The sequence below is a fragment of the Sarcophilus harrisii genome, chromosome 4, assembly GCF_902635505.1.
Source record: "Sarcophilus harrisii chromosome 4, mSarHar1.11, whole genome shotgun sequence".
Classification (NCBI taxonomy): domain Eukaryota; kingdom Metazoa; phylum Chordata; class Mammalia; order Dasyuromorphia; family Dasyuridae; genus Sarcophilus; species Sarcophilus harrisii.
In genome coordinates, this window is record NC_045429.1 from 270240004 (window position 1) to 270258923 (window position 18920).

The following is an 18920-nucleotide window of genomic DNA, read 5'->3' on the forward strand; positions in this document are numbered from 1 at the left end:
TTAAAAATTACTTCCACAAACTTAAAAAAAAATAGGACACCAATTGAGTAGGGAACACAAAATTTACAAACACAAAATATTATTCTGTGAACTAATAGGAGAACAACTGGTGATTTGGGTGGGCTCAATCAAGGAAGATTTCTTGGACGGGGTGCTTTTAATCAGGGAAGGATTAAGGAAAGCCTCTACCAAGTCATTGAATTTAGCTCCCTGTAACCAATCAGGAAGACACTTGCAACATCCCAAGGCCTTTACCTTTTTGAAAGATTCCCTGGGGAGAGGCACAACCCCTTTCAAAATCCTGATTCTGAAAATGTTGTAAACCTAACAGAACTAAACATTAAGAAGTTCCACCTGTGGCCTCCTTAAAGTAGCACCCAATGTTTTATGCTTTGTTCTCTGAATTTTCTCCTTCCCTCTCCCCAGGTGATTGTTACGGTCGGATTACGCTACCTGCACACATCCCTGGAAAGTGTGGCCAATCCCGAGGACCCCGAGTGTGAGAGCGAAGGCTGGTTGCTGGAGAAGAGTGTGTCGGAAACCTGCAAATCTGTCCTGGAGAGTTTGAAAAAATTTGGTAAAGGCAGCCAGGTGGAAGCAGAGGGCGACGAAGGCGGCCAGCCCCCAGTGGCCAGCTGAGGCATTTCTAGGGAGCTCCCGCGGGGGACACTCCCACTGAACAATGATGTACAGAGAAACGGTGGGACTCAGAGCGGCAGTGGAAACTCTGTTCCCCTAATCTAATATACATTCAAGACCCCCAGTGAAGAATGACCATCTTGAAGAAATAAACCTTTCTTAGTGGTTGGGTGACTGGAGGGTCAAACAGAAGGGTTACTATAATGCTGGCCCTATTTGCAAAGGGGTCTCCTTCCAGTTCACTCTTCTAGGAGAAACCTTCACATACCCTTCAAAGGCTTCCTCCCTTCCTTTTGTGGGCCTCAACCCGAAAAAGGGCAAGTTTTACCAAGAGCAATAGCTATATTCACAATTCTTCTTGCTCCCCTACTACATAAACGTGACCCCAACATCTACATGGGATGTCTGCCTATATTCATGCTCTCTTCTCCCCATTCCTCATCCTACTAAGTGCTTCACTTAAAAAAAAAAAATCATTTCCCTTGCATACACTTTGGGCAGGTGTCACTCCAATAATTCAAGAATTTGAGACCCTGTCTGGGACTCTATTCTGGGTAAGGTGGAGGGGATGCCAAGAGTCCCCTCGCTACCTCCAGGTCTGCTTCATTTCCAAGACATGTATAGAAAAGCATCATTTGATAACTCTAGGTGGGATCACGTAGAGGAGGAGTCTGAAAAATTAACTGTTCCTTTTAAATTGTAGGCTAACTCCTTCGCACTGTTGATGAAGGTGGGGGGGAACAGATGAGGGATCAAGATTTCTCCTGATCCAGATGGGGAGGACTTTCAAGGTGTTGGTGGTCCTACAATAGAGCGTGAGCAAAGAAGAAAAGTGTTAGCCCTTTCCCTGTCGAGACCTAAGCATGGTCTTTGACAGAGTTCCTCACGGACTCATTTTAGATAGAGCTATGAGCAGAGTGGGTCAAAGGTCACCTTAGTAGGCACATGGCATCTCAGAACTTTCATTGATACTCTATTAAAACACCACACTGGAATTTTTTCTTTAAAAAAAAAAATCAGATCATATCTCCTCTCTGGAAGGGAGTAGGGACGTCTCCTAAATGAAACGACATTTGCCCTTTGGGAAATATTGTGCATCTCTCTGGGGGTAGGGACACGGGCATAAGACTAATCTCAATTTGTCTTGGAAATGAAGCAACACGTAGGACTTCACAAGCATTTTTCCCAACATACTCCGGGCCTCCCAGGTGAGAGATGGGAGGGAGGTCCATATTCCTGGGATGCCTGTCTTGAAGAACGGCCCTTTTGGCTTTTATCCTAAGCCTAATGACAAGAGGAACCCAGGTCAAGGTACATTCAGGTACAGTATAAGAATGGTCTTGCCTCCAACCTAAAATCTTAAAGAGACCAGGTCAAAGCCTGTACTCATCACAGCCCTGAAGGGATGGTTAAGGGATCTGCGGCTTAACTGGATCTCCATTCAATTAAAGACCCATTTTGCAGTCCTTGAAACCAAGGCTGGAAGAGGGAACACAGTTTTTTTGTTGTCAGGGCCGAAGGGGGCTGCATATCTATCTATCTATAGATAGATATATCTATCTATAGATAGATAGATATGTTACCCCCCTCTTGTGACTGCTTCAATCCAATCCAGGCATTTGTGGTCCAAATGAAACCCAAGTACCTTTCACAGTCCACCCCTCGCCATCTTTATATTCACCCTGATGGGAACTTCTGAGGTTTTATCATTACTGATCTGACTAGGTACCACCACCTTTTTCTCTACCCTTGTGAAAAGAGTGAAACACTATGGAACCTTGGATAAGGAAGCCAAGACTTCAAGTTGTAGTCTTTGCTTTGCTATTGATTTTACTGTATATGCAGGCAGTCTACACAGGCTTTTTTAACCTGCAATTGAGGGAAGATGTGACCCGAAGATTGCATTTTTTTCTTCCTTCTGCGGAACTGGAACGTAGGCCTGCCTATTCTCAGAGTAGATGAAGACACTTAACCCAGGTGCCAGCAACAATTTTTTCTGACCCAAAGGCCCTGTATTAATTAAAAAGTTCTTTCACTCTACAGGAAAGCTATGTATTAACTACCTATACTTGCGCCCCTGTCCAGGGCCAAATGCCACCATGCAAATGCTATTTTAGGCTCACAATTGTACCTATACTATTGTCAGCTGTAACATAGACATTAAAAACATTTTAAGAAAAATCTTTGTTCAATGAATGTCACTTTATATAGTAACACTGCCCAATGTTAATATTAACTGCTGAAAAAACATTTGAGACATTTCTGCTTTTAAAAACCAATATCTTATATTGGTGACACTTTCCATTGATCTGTTGAGGATGCCAACTTTGATTATTAAGATTATCCAACTAATCTCAATTTGAGTCTAAATTTAGATATCATTTTGGTTTTTAAATGAAAAATAACATAAATTATTCTTTTAAATTTATATACAGAAACATTTGTAGGCCAAACTCTTTGAATTTTTTGATGGTCTGCTTTAGCTGACACACATTCCCACAACCACAGAGATCTAAAAGAGGCAGCAGAAATGTGGGACTGAGTAACTTCAGCCACCTTAAGGATGTCAAATCACCTCATTATTAATAGCATGAATCCTGGCAATTCACAAAAAATTCTCTGGGAAGATTCTATGGAGGCTCTGCTTACCTGCATCAATGACTAATAAACTTTTATCATCAGCCACTACTTCTGTCAATCCTCACTTTTACTGGTGGCATAAAGTTAGTCTTCCAATTGAGCAGTTCAATTCTCTATTTATTGACTATCTGTTGTATGCAATATAATTTCAGGCATCATGGAGGATATAAAGATAAAATAGTTTCTGTTCTCAAAAGACCTAAATCTAGGAGACACTGGGCTTGATTTACTGTTCCTCTAGCTTTGTGTCTGACAGTCCCCCATACTGGGGACATATTAGGAACCATACTTGATGACCCAATGTCTGGCAACGATTCCTTTTCTTTAATAAGCTGGGCTGGTGCTACTGCAATAGATGCATAAATTTGTCACCAGCTCTGTGCTTGAAACTGTTCCAGATTGGTAAGTAGGGTCTGCTGGCTTCCAAGAGCCAGTTTCCAAGAAACTGAGTTATTTTTGCACCATGGTAGGGCATCAGGATAGAATTTTAAGGGAAGCAGGGATTTATTATTTAAAAATCAAATAAAACCCATCATGAAATAGAAGCTGTAAGTTTATTTAGAACATTTATGGATTGTAAAGGATTTGTGCACAGACTGAGAACATGGAACAATTATCTTTCAGGTCCTAAATACAGCTAGCTAGTAACTTCAAGGCATATAAATCTTGAGTAACCTTAATATAGTTAAGAAGATTAACTGCTAGCTCTGCACCTTCCCATTCCAACCAGGACACTCTTAATTCGGGGCAGACTGCCAGGCTAGCAGGTTTGCGGCTTAATCAAGACAGGATAAGACATTAAGTTCCTTCCTCTTTTTATGATTAAACAAAACTCACTCCAGTGACAGGAAAAGATAGCAGCCATGAGAATTCAAAAGGTTTAGTAGGGCATAGATAGAACTTGATATTGATAGAGTGTCTTTGAAAAATCATTAAAATTAAAGGTGACAGAGAAATGGAAGGAAGGAAGAATTTAGTAGGAATCTTCCTAAAGAGGGAAAATGTAGGATCACAAGCAAGGGAACATACTATCTTTTCTTCTGAAAGTGGAGTTTGAATAGAAAAATAACAAGCTGGAGATCAAATTGATCCAAATCCTCCCCATTCCCTGCCACTTCTTTTTGGGTTTATTTCATTTCCCAAAGGGAAGAATTAGGTATAAAGTGCATTTCTCTTATACAGTGTCCGCTTTCTCTGTTTTCCCATTAACTAGTTTGGGGAAATTTGTCAGAAGCAGTAAACTTCTTGTTCCTTTTCTTAGATAAGACTATCATAAGCCTGCAATGTCTGATATAACAAGAACAAGGACCTAAGATGAGGAAACTAGAATATGAAAATTCCTTTAAGACCTGAAATCTACACATTTTCTAACAAAATATAAGTCTTTCAGCTGTGGGGGCATCTCCAACAGCCCTATTTTCTTCTTGGACTTAGATCCATCATGATTCGCCGTAAAAAGGTCACAAGCTGTCATATCCATTTAATGTGCAGCTTAATGAAGCAAAGTGATGACCAAGCATTCTTTGGGAAGGTGAAGAGAAGGGTTCAGTTAATGGTCATAATTGACACTAATAATATAATCATCTTAATTTACAGTTTAATACAAATGCCCTACATTGTCAGCAAGGTGAAAGGGTGAAAACAGTTCCAAAGCATTTAATATCATAAATTTAAGAAAGGGTAATAGGCCAGTATGATGTTAACATCAACACCTAAAGCATTTATTTGGATACCTTTTAAACTTTTTACATATGATACATTCCAAATTTTACAAGTTGTCCACGGATTTTAAAGTTATAGCCAATTTATTAACAGGTATGACTTCCCCTGATATTGAAGGCTTGTATATATAAACATTTCTACAATGAACATAAATACATGCGGAACAAATAATAAAACAAAGAAAGTCCATTATGGAAAGAAGAGGACTAGGTTTAAGAGCAAACCCAACTCCTCCCCTCTCAAATAAACCCTCACAAAGTTCAAAATTGCATGTTGCTATTTTATGCAAATTCATAATTCTCTCAAAGACTACAAAAGCCTCACTATTTTAGATAATGGAACCTGAGAGAATCAATTTTTCTTTGCTAACTCAGGATGTTGTGGGTTTAGGCACAATAGCTGGTGTATTTGTATTAAGGAAGTGCCTACACTGAAACCTTTATAATACTTCTGGGAAAAAAAGTCAAACTGGCCTTGCAGTTTTAAACAAGTGCTCTGTGAATCTATGCATAAGAGCTAAAGGAAGCTGAGGCAGAAACACCATGCATAACCTAAACATTAGGATTTATTTAGCTCTACCTGAAGGCAAAGAAAAGGTGGAGAGTGACTGGATTCCAGTTTGGACTTGCTTGCTGCTCTTAACTAGGTGTGCCTGTCAGAAGAAGGAAGACGTTCAGTAGTGCTCTTTAGAAAGGATGGACTCCTTTCAGACACTGAATATTTTGAGAGGAAACAGAGTTGCTGCTGGCTACTTTACATTGCTTTTGCATTGCTGTTTATTTTATTACAAGGTCTGGATTTGCAATCCTACTCATGGATCTCCTCCCAGTACATACCATGTGGTATGCAAAAAAGATTTAAAACACTAACTCTATAAAACCCCTGAAAATGACTTGGAGTCATAGTGAACATTCAAAGGATTAAATTCTCAGGGGTTCAAAGAAAAGTAGGTGAAAGGTCACTCGCATAGTTAAAAACAAGAAAATTCATTGTATTTATTAGTCCTTTACCAACAAGGTGATTTAGAAAGAAAGGAGGGTCTTGATTTGCACCTTGCACCATCTGGCATGCTGATCTCTAAGCACATAAGAGCAAATCTCAAAGGCTCCTGGTATATTGGTATACCAAGTCTGAATGTCTGTGCTATTCTAGCATATATTTATAAAATAGACCTGAAGCAGACATCTTTCCAGGAAGCCAAGTCCTAGGCAAGGGTGGACGAGGCCCAAGAATGATAATAGTAAAGAGGAGCCCACTCTGACATGGGCTGACTGAGAAACATATTGAGTGTTACAGGTTAAGTAGAAATGAAATCAGTCCAGAGAAATGCTATGGAGGAAAGACATCCTTAAAACATCGAGTTTTCATCCTCTGTAAGCTTTGATTCCAGGAGCAAACATTTCCAATAATTTATTCCTGGAAATTAAGCCAAACAGCATTTGCATCTGAAAAACTAGGATATTAAAAGATTAAAAAAAATTAGCGGCATATTCCTTATACAATCCCTCCCTCCCCCCCTTTAACCCCCCAATTATTCAAAAAAGCCCTTTAATGTGAGTTCTTTGTGCACGGAATCTCCAAATCACCAAAAAACAAGAGCCTCAAAAATACAACGTCAACCTTTTAGAAATACTGAAAACCAACCAGCATATTTTCAGGAAAACTGTTCCCCTGAGCGGCGCTGCCCTCCCCCCCCGTGCCATTCGCACAATCACTGGGAACAGTGCAATGCAGCAGAGACACATTAGACTTAACTGTTTTGCTTTTAAAGCTATTGTTCCTTCAGCAGAAGGAAAAATAAAATTGGAAGGCAAACCAAGCTCCAAGTGTACAGAGTTGTCCAGGGAAAACCTGGAGTCTTAAGAGATAAAAAGGTCACCCGGCAGTCCGTTCACACAAATACACACATGCACACATAAGTACAGACATACATACACACATACACACGCCCAATGGCGTAATTGCTTCATTTCCTTGCCTGAATGTGATCAGCTTCAGGCCTGAAATGCAGGATAATAAATAATGCAAAATGGCTCAGATCACTGGAGAATGGCCAAAGACAACTAGGGGAAATATCCATCTTGGCAATCGTCTCCTCTCTCCATTTGTGAGTAAACTCACAGTCAGGCTTCCAAAACGAGTCACGCTCTTGTAACAACAAAAGGAAGCGCCTTATCAGGGGCTACAACCCCAAGAAGTTTCATCCAAAGGAAGGGTAGTGCAAACAGTGCTGACAGAAGGGGACCCGCTGAAGGAAGATGCTGTTTACCCAGTCCCTGGAACCAAAAACTTTGAAAATAAAACTGGGGGTGGGGAGAGGGGAGGGAAAGCTTAAATAAAGAATTTATTTTCAAAATTAGTAGACCTCATTTTCTACTCCCTCTCTCTGAAAAAATGACTGGGTTACAAAAATCAAAGTTCATGTTCTCCAAAGGTAAGTGATTATAAATGCTGCCAATCAATGCCAACAAGTGTCTGGTTTGCTTCCTGGGCATGCCCAATTTCCTCTGTGATACTATGCTGCTGCCAGAGTTTCTGAATCTTCTTAAATCGCTCTTTGCACAAGTGCAAGGGATTCCCGCGCCTGTAAAAGAGAAACATCTTTCTTAGGCATGTTCATTCCAATGCAAGTTTGCATTTTTAGTCCCTGTGCAAAATATCTTCTGATTTGGCTGTTGCAGTTGTTGGCAACAACTTAGAAGGATTGATAAGAGGAGCAAAAAGGTGGGAGCGGCCCATGGGCTGAAAGGGAAAAATGCTTCCATTTCCTTTGTTAAGGCAGACAGAAAACTACCCATCAGACTATAGTTGAAGGGGTAGTTCCAAGAGCTTCATTTAATAATTAAATAAGTATCTGTTTTGGTGGTAAATTATCTCCTAAAAGCAGAGAGACAGAAATCGATCCATTAAATATGGGATCAGGGAATAGAGTGAGTTTAGAGCCTGAAAGAACCTTAAAGGTCATCAAGTTCAAACCCCTCATTTTATAGATTAGGACACAAGAGGCCCAAGGAGCTCAAGGGGGTCACACAGCCGGGCAGTTGTCCAAATCTAGTGTTACTCTGCCCAATCTGGAAGTGGGGGCAGGAGGGCAGTCATAAAGCTCTGACTCACTCAAGTTCAGGTCCTAATTTAGCTGCAACCCCAACTATTACTAACCCATTTAATGGATTATTATACACAAGGCACTAAGTTCTTTTAGTCATGCATTCCTGTCCCTGATTTTGGTCTCTAGTCCTTCGTCTCTTCTTCCTCTCTTCCCCCCTTTCCCCCCAACTAGGGGCATCCCTTTCTGTCCCTGAGCCAGGAGGACACATCTGTGAAAGGAGAAAAATGCATTTAGGTCACAACTCTTAGAACCAGGTGGGAGGAGGAACAGAGGTGGGAGGCACTAGGTGTACAGCTGGCAAAGACTTGGGCTTGAGTGTGCCATCTTGGGCAAGGTCATTGAGTTGCATTCTTCTCATTTGAATAGTAATGCTTGTAGTGCCTACTCACAAGCCTGTGATGTAGAAAATGCTGTGCTACATATGATTATTTCCATCACCACCAACCATCATCAAGCTGGTCAGGGGTTTCTTCCTGTGTCTGGTACAAAGGACTCAGATTCCACACTCCTGGGCAATACTCCTGGGTATCTGTGGCAAGGCAGTATTACCCTCAGCTAAAACTCCCCAAATTTTTTGGAGATATGGCATGGTTTGTAATAATGTTCTCGGGAAGCAGTATTGTGTTTGTGGAAGCAAAGCACACACTGTTCAAAGACACTGGAATTGTCTTTAAATTCTTCATGGGATAAGTTAAGAGGAAGATGAGGGATGCACAAAGAAGGTAAGCAAAATGGGTAATGCCCTGAGAGTTTTGTTTATTCTTTAAATAAATAAATCTTTATATATGTGTGTGTGTATATATATATATATATATATATATATATACACACACAAACACTCAGACACACACATATATACAAATATAACTTTCATATTTAAAATAAATCATATATATATAAATCTTATAAATAAATACATGTTAGATGTTAACACACACATATATATATGCACACATACACATGTGTGTATGTGTATGTGTGTTTTTTAAGTTGGTAGAGTTTCAAAAGTTAAATATATTCTTTCTCCTGATATTCCTGATTTAGTAAGCAATATCCTCTATCTCTGTTACCTGCCTAAATTAAATCAGTCAATCTTCTCCAAGGCTACCAGGAGTGTTAGAATAAGTGAAATTGGCTGTAGTCTTAACTTCCCTATTTAAAACAATATTACCCTATGCTGTTACATAGGAACCTACAACTCAGCCAGTTATCAGGAGGGAAGGACAGGAAAAGAAGGAACTTCTTTGTTAGTATTAATATGCTAATGATTCTCTTGGATTATTGAGGACTCATTTAGGTTCTCCTTGGCTTTCCCCGCCCCAACCCACACACTCATCTGTCACCCTGGCACAAGTAACCATTTGATTTCTTGGGACTGGGTCAACACTATGACTAACTGGTGCCCCAAACTCTTCAAATTTTGGTAAGAAACAGTCATTTAATATAAGTAATTTAAATCGTTCAGAGGAACACAAACTAATCTTCTTGCCCACTAGGCAAAAGAAGTCCTAAAGCCATAGAAACAGTCAAGGATATCATCAGATGTGTAACATGTTTAGCACTGGAATTATCATTAGGTCTTTTACTTATTACCCACATAATATTAAGTCAGTCATTTCTCTAATGGGGGTTTCCTCTCTTTAAAATGAGTTTGAATAACATAGTCTCTATGGTGTCTGCCACCATTAAATACCACATGACACCCATATCATTATCTAAGAATGTAGTATTACCTGAGTCCTTGGTCTGTCTCTCCATAGTCATCAAGGTATGGAGGAGCGTAAAAGCAGCCTTTGGTTTTTCCAGCTAAAAACAGCACCTGACATTCTCGTACTCTATAAAGATACATTCTATGTTAGTAACCAACAATTGAGTATAATTTCAAATGAATGGATTCATATAGAACATAATGTTACAGGACAGAATATACATAAAGTCTTGTACGGGTCTACTTAGGGTACAGCAGTATTATAATCTGATCTGATCTAAAAATGAGATTTTCCCTACATGTCTATATATCATATATACATTACATGCAATCAACATTAATACACAAGAATATGAAAATATAACAGCATATACCATGAATTATTACTAGAAGAGGTATACCAGGAACTGAGTAGTTTTTTAAAAAGATATTTTCAAGAAATGGAAACTTTAATTTTCCAAAGGATCTGTGATCTTTCCAACAATGTAGTATGCACTCTTGTCTATCAATTTTATGTGATTCTTGTCTACATTCTGTTATAAGCTGGCACAGGCGATCCATTCAACATTTCTGAGCCTTTCTTGAGTTCTCTTGATATTGTGTCGCTAACAGTGGAGCAGCTAGATAGTTAGTTCATCAATTATCCCTTGCTTTCATAAAGTGATTAGCTCATCTTTTTTTTCTACCATATATTACTTTACCCCATATTTTATTTCTAAGATATTGTAGTTTGCTCACTTGAATCTCACAACATCTTGTGAAATAGCTGTTTTGATTATTCCCATTTTACAGAAAAAAAAATTGAGGCTGAGAGGTTAAGTGACTTGCCCAAGGTCACACAATTGAGGTAGGATTTGAACTCAGGGCTCCAAGTCACTGTGCTGTAATGGTCTCAAAAGCTCTCTGAGTTACTGGAAGGAAGAAAAAGGACCCAGAAAGCCTGGACTGATTCTGCTAAGAATCATGCAAGTCCTTACCTTAGAAAGATCCCGACACCAGACCCACAAGTATAGGTATGTGCAGTGCAGGCTCCAACATCTTCTCCTTCTAGCTCAGTCTGGCAGCAGTAGCTCTGGGAGCACAGCATGGTCCCACACACAAGGCACAGGGTGGGTGCTCGGCTCTTGTCCCCTCCAGATTTGGGGCACCTTGGGGCCAAGGGAAACACAAGCCAATTTTTTTTAAACACATACAAGTGTGGTTAGAGCTTTACATTTCTAAATTTTTTTTGATTATATATATATTTTTAAAAATAATATATTATTTTTCTAATTACATGTAAAGATGGTTTTCAACACTCATTTTTGTAAGATTTTGAGTTCCAAATGTTTTTTCTCCCTTTCTCCCTTCCCTACCCCTCCCCAAGACAGCAAGCAATCTGATAGAGCATACATGTATAATGACTATGATTTTTTATGTATAATTATTTTTAGCATATTTTCAGATTATATATGGTTTTGAAAACTTCTAGTTAACTGTTACAAGTTTTTTCCTTTCACTTTATCCCAAAACATGCTTGGATAATATTGTGTTTTTTTTTTAATATTTATTTTTATTTTATTTATTTAATGTTTTCCCCCAGTTACATTTAAAGCAATTTTTTACATTTATTTTTAAAACTTTTGATTCTAGATTCTTTCTTTTATCCCTATTTCCAGCCTCCATTAAGAAATCACATGTTTCTTGTTTTACAAAACATTTCCATGAAAGACATGTTGCAAAAGAAAACATTTCCCATCCTAAAACAACAAAAAAAAACCCTTAAATAAATAAATTTTAAATAAAGTGAAAAGAGAGGAGAGAAAGGGAGAGGGGGGAAGAGAGTGAAAGAGAAAGGTAAAGAAAAGGGAGAGAAAGAGGGAAAGAAAAAAGGAGAGAGGGGGGTAGGGTGGTGTAGAGAGAAGGGGAGAGGTAAGGAGAGAGTAAGGGGAAGAAAGAGGTGGAAAGAGAAAGGGAGAGAGAGGGGAAGAGACAGAGTTGGTGGGGGGAGAAAAAGAGACAGAGAGTAAAAGAGAGAGAATGCTTTAATCTGTATTCAGACATAATCAGTTCCTTCTCTGGATATGGATAGGATTTTTCATCATTAAGTCCTTCAGAGTAGTCGTGGATCATTGTACTGTTGAGAATAGCAAAGTCATTTACAGCTGATCATCCCAGAACATTGCTATTACTTTGTATACAGTATATTTTACTTTGCTTGAGTTCATGAAGGACTTTCCAGGTTTTTTCTGAGAACTTCCTGATCATCCTTTCCCACAAAACAATACTATACAATCATAACCACATACCACAATTTATTTAGCCATTTCCCAATTGATGGACATTTCTTTAATTTCCATTTTTTTTTTTTTTTTTTTTTGCTCTGAGAACTGCCATAAATAATTTTATACATATAGGATGGATGATATTCTGAGAAACTGTCGTAACTGTGAAGAGTTAAATTTTATGGTTCTCAAGAAGGAATTTTTTAAAATCCTTAAATTTTATGTAAAATGTTTGAATGCTCCCAGTGGCATCAGATTTCATGGTTTAAGATAGTAATAGGGCAAAAAACTTACGAGAAATTAGATGCTTGATTAATGAGGCTGCTGTAATCATCTGGAAGATCTATTAATTTGTTAGATTCTCTTGCATAGCTAAAACAAAATAGAATATGATGTTTATGAGGATACTAAGGTTACAACAGAGACAGTCCACACATATCCAAATCCAATAGTGAAATTTTTTCAGCTTTGTTAATATTAAGCTACCACTGTGCCCATAAAGCCGCCATAATAACATATATATTAATAGCTATCAACACTTTTTAGCAGAGATAGCTTCTCTAGGGATTAACACTCTCTCCCCTGCCCTCTAAAATGGCAGTTTTAATGTAATTCTTTCTAGACTAAAGAGGTCAATCTGAAGCCTATCTTAGAAACCTATCTTATCTCAAATATTCTGGAAGTCTTAAGTTTCAGCAAGATTTTATTCAGAACAATGAATGTCTGCTCTATGGTAGGTCATTCCAAAGGTCTTACCCAGTACCAGTAAGAACATAGCTACAGGTTCCCATGGCGCTCCCAATATAATGACTGTCCACAACAATGAGAGGGTGGTATGGAGGGAAGACAAACATATATAGTCTCAAAATAGGAAGGAAATAAGACTAGAAGGAAATATAAGAGAAATTACTTTTTCTAGAATTTGGAATTTCTTAACTAAGCAATGACTTCATTTTTACTAAATGCTCATGCTTTAGGGCATTTCTTATGCTAAATAAAATAGCCTGAGCCAAGTAAATTCCTCCTAAATGGATTGAAGCAACTATCAAAATAATGAAAAATGCTGATTTCCATACAAAATGGAACATGCCTATGTATAATTCATTAAATGTCAATTTATTTCTTTAAATTATGACTTAACATTTCCATAGATGGAAAATGTTTGTATAAAAATATGAATGAGAAAAACTCAAGAGAGGGAACCCAATTATCCTTCCCCCTTCTCACAGATTTCTTATAAACTTTTACTTACCTTATGGCTTGTCTTCCACCTTCCAGATATTTTTTGACTTCATTATTATTGCACCAACTTTAATGGGGAGGAAAATTACATTTTTATTTATAATAAAGCAAGACTAAAATTCCTGAAAAGTCTAATCTTAGTAACCATAAACAAAAGGCTATTTCAATACATAAGCAAAAGTAAAATGATTTGCATGAAGCTGCAATTCCATATTTTACTTTTGTGTTTAAAAGTGCATAATAATTTTTGATAACCCAATTGCCTATTTGATTTTGCGTCCCATTTTTGAGCTGATCTGATTAAATAAACTATTTTTTTCTTTTATGGTTTTTGTCTCTCTCTCTTTTTTTTTTTTTTTGAGATATAGGATCTTTATTCCTCTTCATGATTCCACAATAGATAATTTTCTAATTTATTATCATTTTTTTAAACATTTAGATCACCGATCCATGCAGAATTTATAGTATATGCTGTCAGATGAGTATCTAATTGCATTTTTTCTATGCTACAAAATTGCATGGCTATTAACTTTTATTGAATTATTCTCTTCAGCAATGTTTTGGGACCTTGGAATTATTAAGAATGAATTTACTGTAGATCTTTGGTTCTAATTCTAATTATCTATTCCATTTCTCTGACCTCACTTTTATCTAGTATGAGATAATTCTAATATAAATTTATGCTAGTTAAGCAGTAATTATTGAAATCCTATATTAAAGAAAAAAAATCTCGTTCAAAATAGGATATTCCCTATGATAAAGAAAGATGGAACAAATACATACAGTATTTGATTTGCAAATTTTATGAATGCAGTATCACAGGCTCTAGAGCTGGAAAGGATCTCAGAGGCTATCTAGCCCAATCCATTTTACAGATGATGAAATAAGAGTTCAATGGAAGTTAATTGATTTATGAGAAAAATTTCTCAGGTAGGAAGTACCAGGGTCTTAACCCAGGTTCTCTAACTCCAAGGCAAACTACTCTCTCTGATGTACCATAATGGCCAATAGTTGAATTTGCAGATTCAGGAAAGTATTATAAATTTAAATTAACTGTAGAAAAGTCATTTTGAATCAATGGTATGGATGAATTATGAGGTATTAAAAACCAAAAGTTGCATTCTTTTCAAATGTATAATTAGAAACAATTACAAAATGTTCCCAAGTAAGAATTTTTTGAGGTTGCATGAATGCATTGACAAGCTTCATTTTGATTTTGCAGCTTCCATTTCCATAGCACAAACGGAATCTGGCAGAAGTAGAAAGAGCAAATTTTTGCTTGTCAGGATGTCTGGATTTCAGTCTTTCCTCTATCCCCAACAGGCTTAAGTCATACAATCCTCAATTTCTTTGGGCCTCAGTTTCTTTTCACGTATTTAAGAATTCATCCAATATGGATTCTATAATCTATTTACTAAAGTCCATAAGGTTGTTGCTTTAGTAAGGTGAAAACTAAATGGAAAAAAATCCCTCTTCCATTCTGTTTTTGTAATTAATCGGCTTTGCAAATGCTTCAGTCTAAGATGGAGACATATTTAGGTGGAACACCTTCTCAATTAGTGGAACTCTAAAGAAGTTTTGTTATGCCTCTGGATATCAACTTAACAGAACAAGTGAACTTTTCATGTTAATCTAGGATAACTATAACTGAGGGAAGATTTTTTGTTACCTTTCGATTAATGTGTTCATTATCTTGCTGTTTTCTTGAAAAAGGCAAATGAGGTTGCTTGGCAGAGAAAGATAGCTACACAAATGTTCAAACTGATTTGCTCCAATTACTGAAGGGAGATAAAGAAGGGAGAAAATGTAAAATGTACAAATTTTACAGATGGCACAAACATCAAATAAAACTATGAAGATTAAAAGGAAAAAAAAATAAACAATGGAGGACTCTTTAAAAAAGCTAAAAAGACAAAGAAAGGAGAAAACATTGCAACTTTTCTACATAAATTTAAAATGATGGAATTATATTACTAACAACTTTCTATTGTGAAAAGAATATTGGACTGGGCACTAAAAGATCTGTGCTTTAGACTACTGCCTCAGCTATTGACTTACTGTGTTACCCCTAGCAAATTATTTAGCCTCTTTGGGTCTCAGTTTTGCCTTTTGTAAAATGGATACAATATACCTGAGCTTACAAGACTATTGTATGAATTAAATAAGATAAAGAATGTGATAGTGTTTTAGAAAATAAAAATTATTATACAAATTTGAAATGTTATTGTTAGAGATGGATGCAACCTTGCTAAAAGATAATACTTAAAATATACTCTAACAGTCAAGAATTGTAAATGTTTCAGGAGTCTGGACTATTTTTATTTTTAAATGTTTTAAAATTTAATTTTTTTCAATTAAAAATTTATTTCATTACTCCTCACATCTTTCCTTCCACCCTGTACCTTGAAAAAGACAAAAACAAAACCCTTGTAACAAATATGCATAGTAAGCCAAAAAAAGTTCCACACTGGCCATTTTCAAAACCTCTATTTTAATCTGCCTCCTGAGCCTATTACCTTTCCATTGGGAGGTGAGCCAGCATGTTTCATCATCTGAACTATTTTTAGATGTCATTTTTCTGGTTTATAATGTATGATCCACCTTCAGACTTGTTATTTGATAAATGAATTAAATATAAAATAGCTAAAAGAATAGTAAAACATGCAATCAAAACCACATCTAAATGGTCTTACTTGGAAGTTACCACTCCCATATTTTATATATATATATATATATATATATATATATATACACACAGATATATATGTATATATGTAAATATATATGTACATATTTTCATATATATATATATATATTATTTTAAAGCTAAAAATGTTCATGATCCTTAAAACTGATTTAGTTGTTTTTTTTTTTTTTAATCCTGGCTAGTCAGTTTATAGATAACATTAAATAAAATAAATAAAAAAATCTAGACATTGCTGAGCTGCTTAAAAATACTTTTGTTATTGTATACTTTTTGGAATAGTATATCAAATTAGATCTATTCATGTGAGAATTTCAATCTCTTCATGAAGCAGTATAATATTAATGTAAATTATAGTAAACAACTGTAGTATAATAGCTAGCATTTATATGTTCCTACATAATAGTATTTCATTTTATCTTCACAACAATCCTGAGAGGTGAGTGCTATTATTATCTCCATTTTATAGATGAGGAAACTGAGAAAGATGGCAGTAAAATGGCTTGCCCAGAGTCACACAGCTAGTAATTTTAATTTGTTTTCGTTCCTTTGAATCAATCTTTCCCCAAATATTCACAGTGAGAGGACAGAACAAGTTTTCCAATAACTCGTAACTGAATAATTTACCTTGAATTTCAGATGGGGCAGGTACTCCATTTAAGTAATGGAAAAACAAGGCAGAGCATCTCAGGAAAGGCATAATTCCAGCTTTGACACTCCTCCACAGATGCCAGCCTGAGGGAATTTCTTTCAAGGCACTTAAGTACAAAATGAATTGTTATTGGGAAGTGTAATGAGAAACGGTCACTTTAGTTAGAACATAGAATAGAAATAAGGAGGAATAGTTGAGTCTGAGGCTAGATCTATTTCAGAGAGATAGTTTAATAAAGTAATGACATCACCTGGCATGCAAGATGGCAGGTATAAAGTCATAATGTTCAAGCCTCATGTATGGCTTGAATTACTCTCTTGATATACATGACAGACAGGGTCTTACCCAGCTAGGCTTCAGTAGGTTACAGTGCCCAGAATAAATTAGATAACCTAGAACCTATGTCTGTGATTCACCGACCTCTAAACTTGAAATATGTTACTGTTATTTGATTTTTAAAAAATCTTGTCTTGAACCTTCTATTTTCCTTAAAATGTTATGACTCATACAAATGTTCTCCAGTTTACAGAAAAGACATTATAAAATAAAAATTTTGTCAATTTTGAAAGACTTGTGATTTTGTTGATGTGGGTACTACTTCTAATAGTTCATCCAAAACATTTATCATATGCAACTCACCTGTAATTCTACATAGGAGTCAGCTGAATATATGGGGGATACTTTACTTAATATTACATAAGTATAAATGCACTATCCTTTTGGTTATTCCTCATTCTCGTTACCTTTTCTATTCATAAAATTTCCTGATATTTTTAATACAGATTTTGTAGATTGCACACTATACAATTTAAATGCTTTTGCATTTTGGCTAAAAAAAAAAATAGCCAACAAACAATAAATGTAGCGGGCTCTTCTATTTTATTTAGATGAGAGTGATCTGCTATGGTTTTTCTTATCTGCTGTTTTTTTTTTTTTTTTCCAATTACATTTTATATTTTTTAAAATGAAGATTGTTTTCTCTTCTTTCTGCTCCACTCCAAAATGGGAAAGCACGAAAAACAAAATCTCCTCTTACAAACACATCGAGTCAAGAAAAACAAATATTTCATTGACCATCCAAAATGTCTGACCCCGCTCATCACCTCTCTATTAGGAGGTATGTAGCCTGTCTCATTATGAGTCCACTGGAATCATGGTGGGTGACTGTGTTGATCAGAGTTTCTAAAACTAAAGGCGTTTGTCTTTACAATACCACTGTTATTGCATAAATTGTTCTCTTATTCAGCTCACTTCATTCTGTATCAATTCATACAAGTCTTCCCAGGTTTTGTGAAACCACGCCCTTCATCATTTCCTACAGCACAACAATATCCTGTCACATTTATATATCATAATTTGTTTAGTCATTCCCCAAGTGATGGGCATCCCCTCAGTTTCCAAATCTTTGCCACCAAAAAGAGATCTACTATTAATAATTTTGTACACATCCTTATCTTTTTTCTTTAATCTCTTTTTGGGGTATAGATCTAGTGGTGGTATTGCTGGTTCAAAGGGGAAATACAGTTTAATAACTTTTTGTGCATAGCTCCAAATTGCTTTTCAGAATGATTAGAATAATCCATAGTTCTACCAGTAATACACTAATGTACATTATCCTTCAAGCTCTTCCAGGATTTGACATTTTTCTTTTTTGTCAACTTTGACAATTTGATGGGTGTGAGGGAATGTGGGAAATTGTGGAAAATGTGGAAAATTGAAATTGAAACCTTGAAGTTGTTTTAATTTTCATTTTTCTAATTATTAGTGATTTAGAGTCCATAATATTAAACAAATTATAGAAGGTCCTCTGCAAGTCACATGACTTAAGTTTTTAAAACTTCAATATATGTTTTGATAAATGCTTCCCAATTATACTTGGAAGAGTTGTAGACTGCAAGAGGCCCATAGAACATGTGCTTGACACTGTTGATTTAGAGCGCTTTTTCCTAATAGATTGAATTTCTTTCTCTAAAGAATACCTGTTCATATCCTTGACCACTTATCTACTGGAGAATGGTTCTTATTCTTATACATTTAGGTTATTTCTTGATATAGCTTAGGAATGAGAGCTTTATGAAAACTGTTGCAAAGATTTTTTTATTTACTTGGGTCTCTTCTAATCTTGTTTTACTTTTGGTTGTGCAAAAGCTTTTTAATTTCATGTTATCAAAACTGTCCATTTTATCATTTGTGACCCTATCTCTTGTATGGTCATGAATTCTTCCTTTATCCATACATCT

The 18920-nt window shown here is 36.3% G+C and overlaps 2 protein-coding genes across 2 annotated transcripts in view; one reads left to right on the forward strand and one right to left on the reverse strand.

The window, feature by feature from the left end:
- The window catches only part of PRPH2 (peripherin 2), a 33396-nt gene extending 31545 nt beyond the window's left edge, over positions 1–1851 (forward strand). Inside the window, exon 3 of the mRNA XM_031964840.1 lies at positions 427–1851. Coding sequence (XP_031820700.1) covers positions 427–639 — 213 coding nt within the window. The 3' untranslated portion in view covers positions 640–1851. The remainder of the gene's footprint in view (positions 1–426) is intronic.
- Positions 1852–3814: 1963 nt separating this feature from the next.
- The window catches only part of UBR2 (ubiquitin protein ligase E3 component n-recognin 2), a 155164-nt gene continuing 140058 nt past the window's right edge, over positions 3815–18920 (reverse strand). The window contains 7 exon segments of the mRNA XM_031964839.1: positions 3815–7585; positions 9844–9945; positions 10796–10966; positions 12377–12454; positions 13335–13391; positions 14994–15102; positions 16656–16786. Coding sequence (XP_031820699.1) covers positions 7444–7585; positions 9844–9945; positions 10796–10966; positions 12377–12454; positions 13335–13391; positions 14994–15102; positions 16656–16786 — 790 coding nt within the window. The 3' untranslated portion in view covers positions 3815–7443.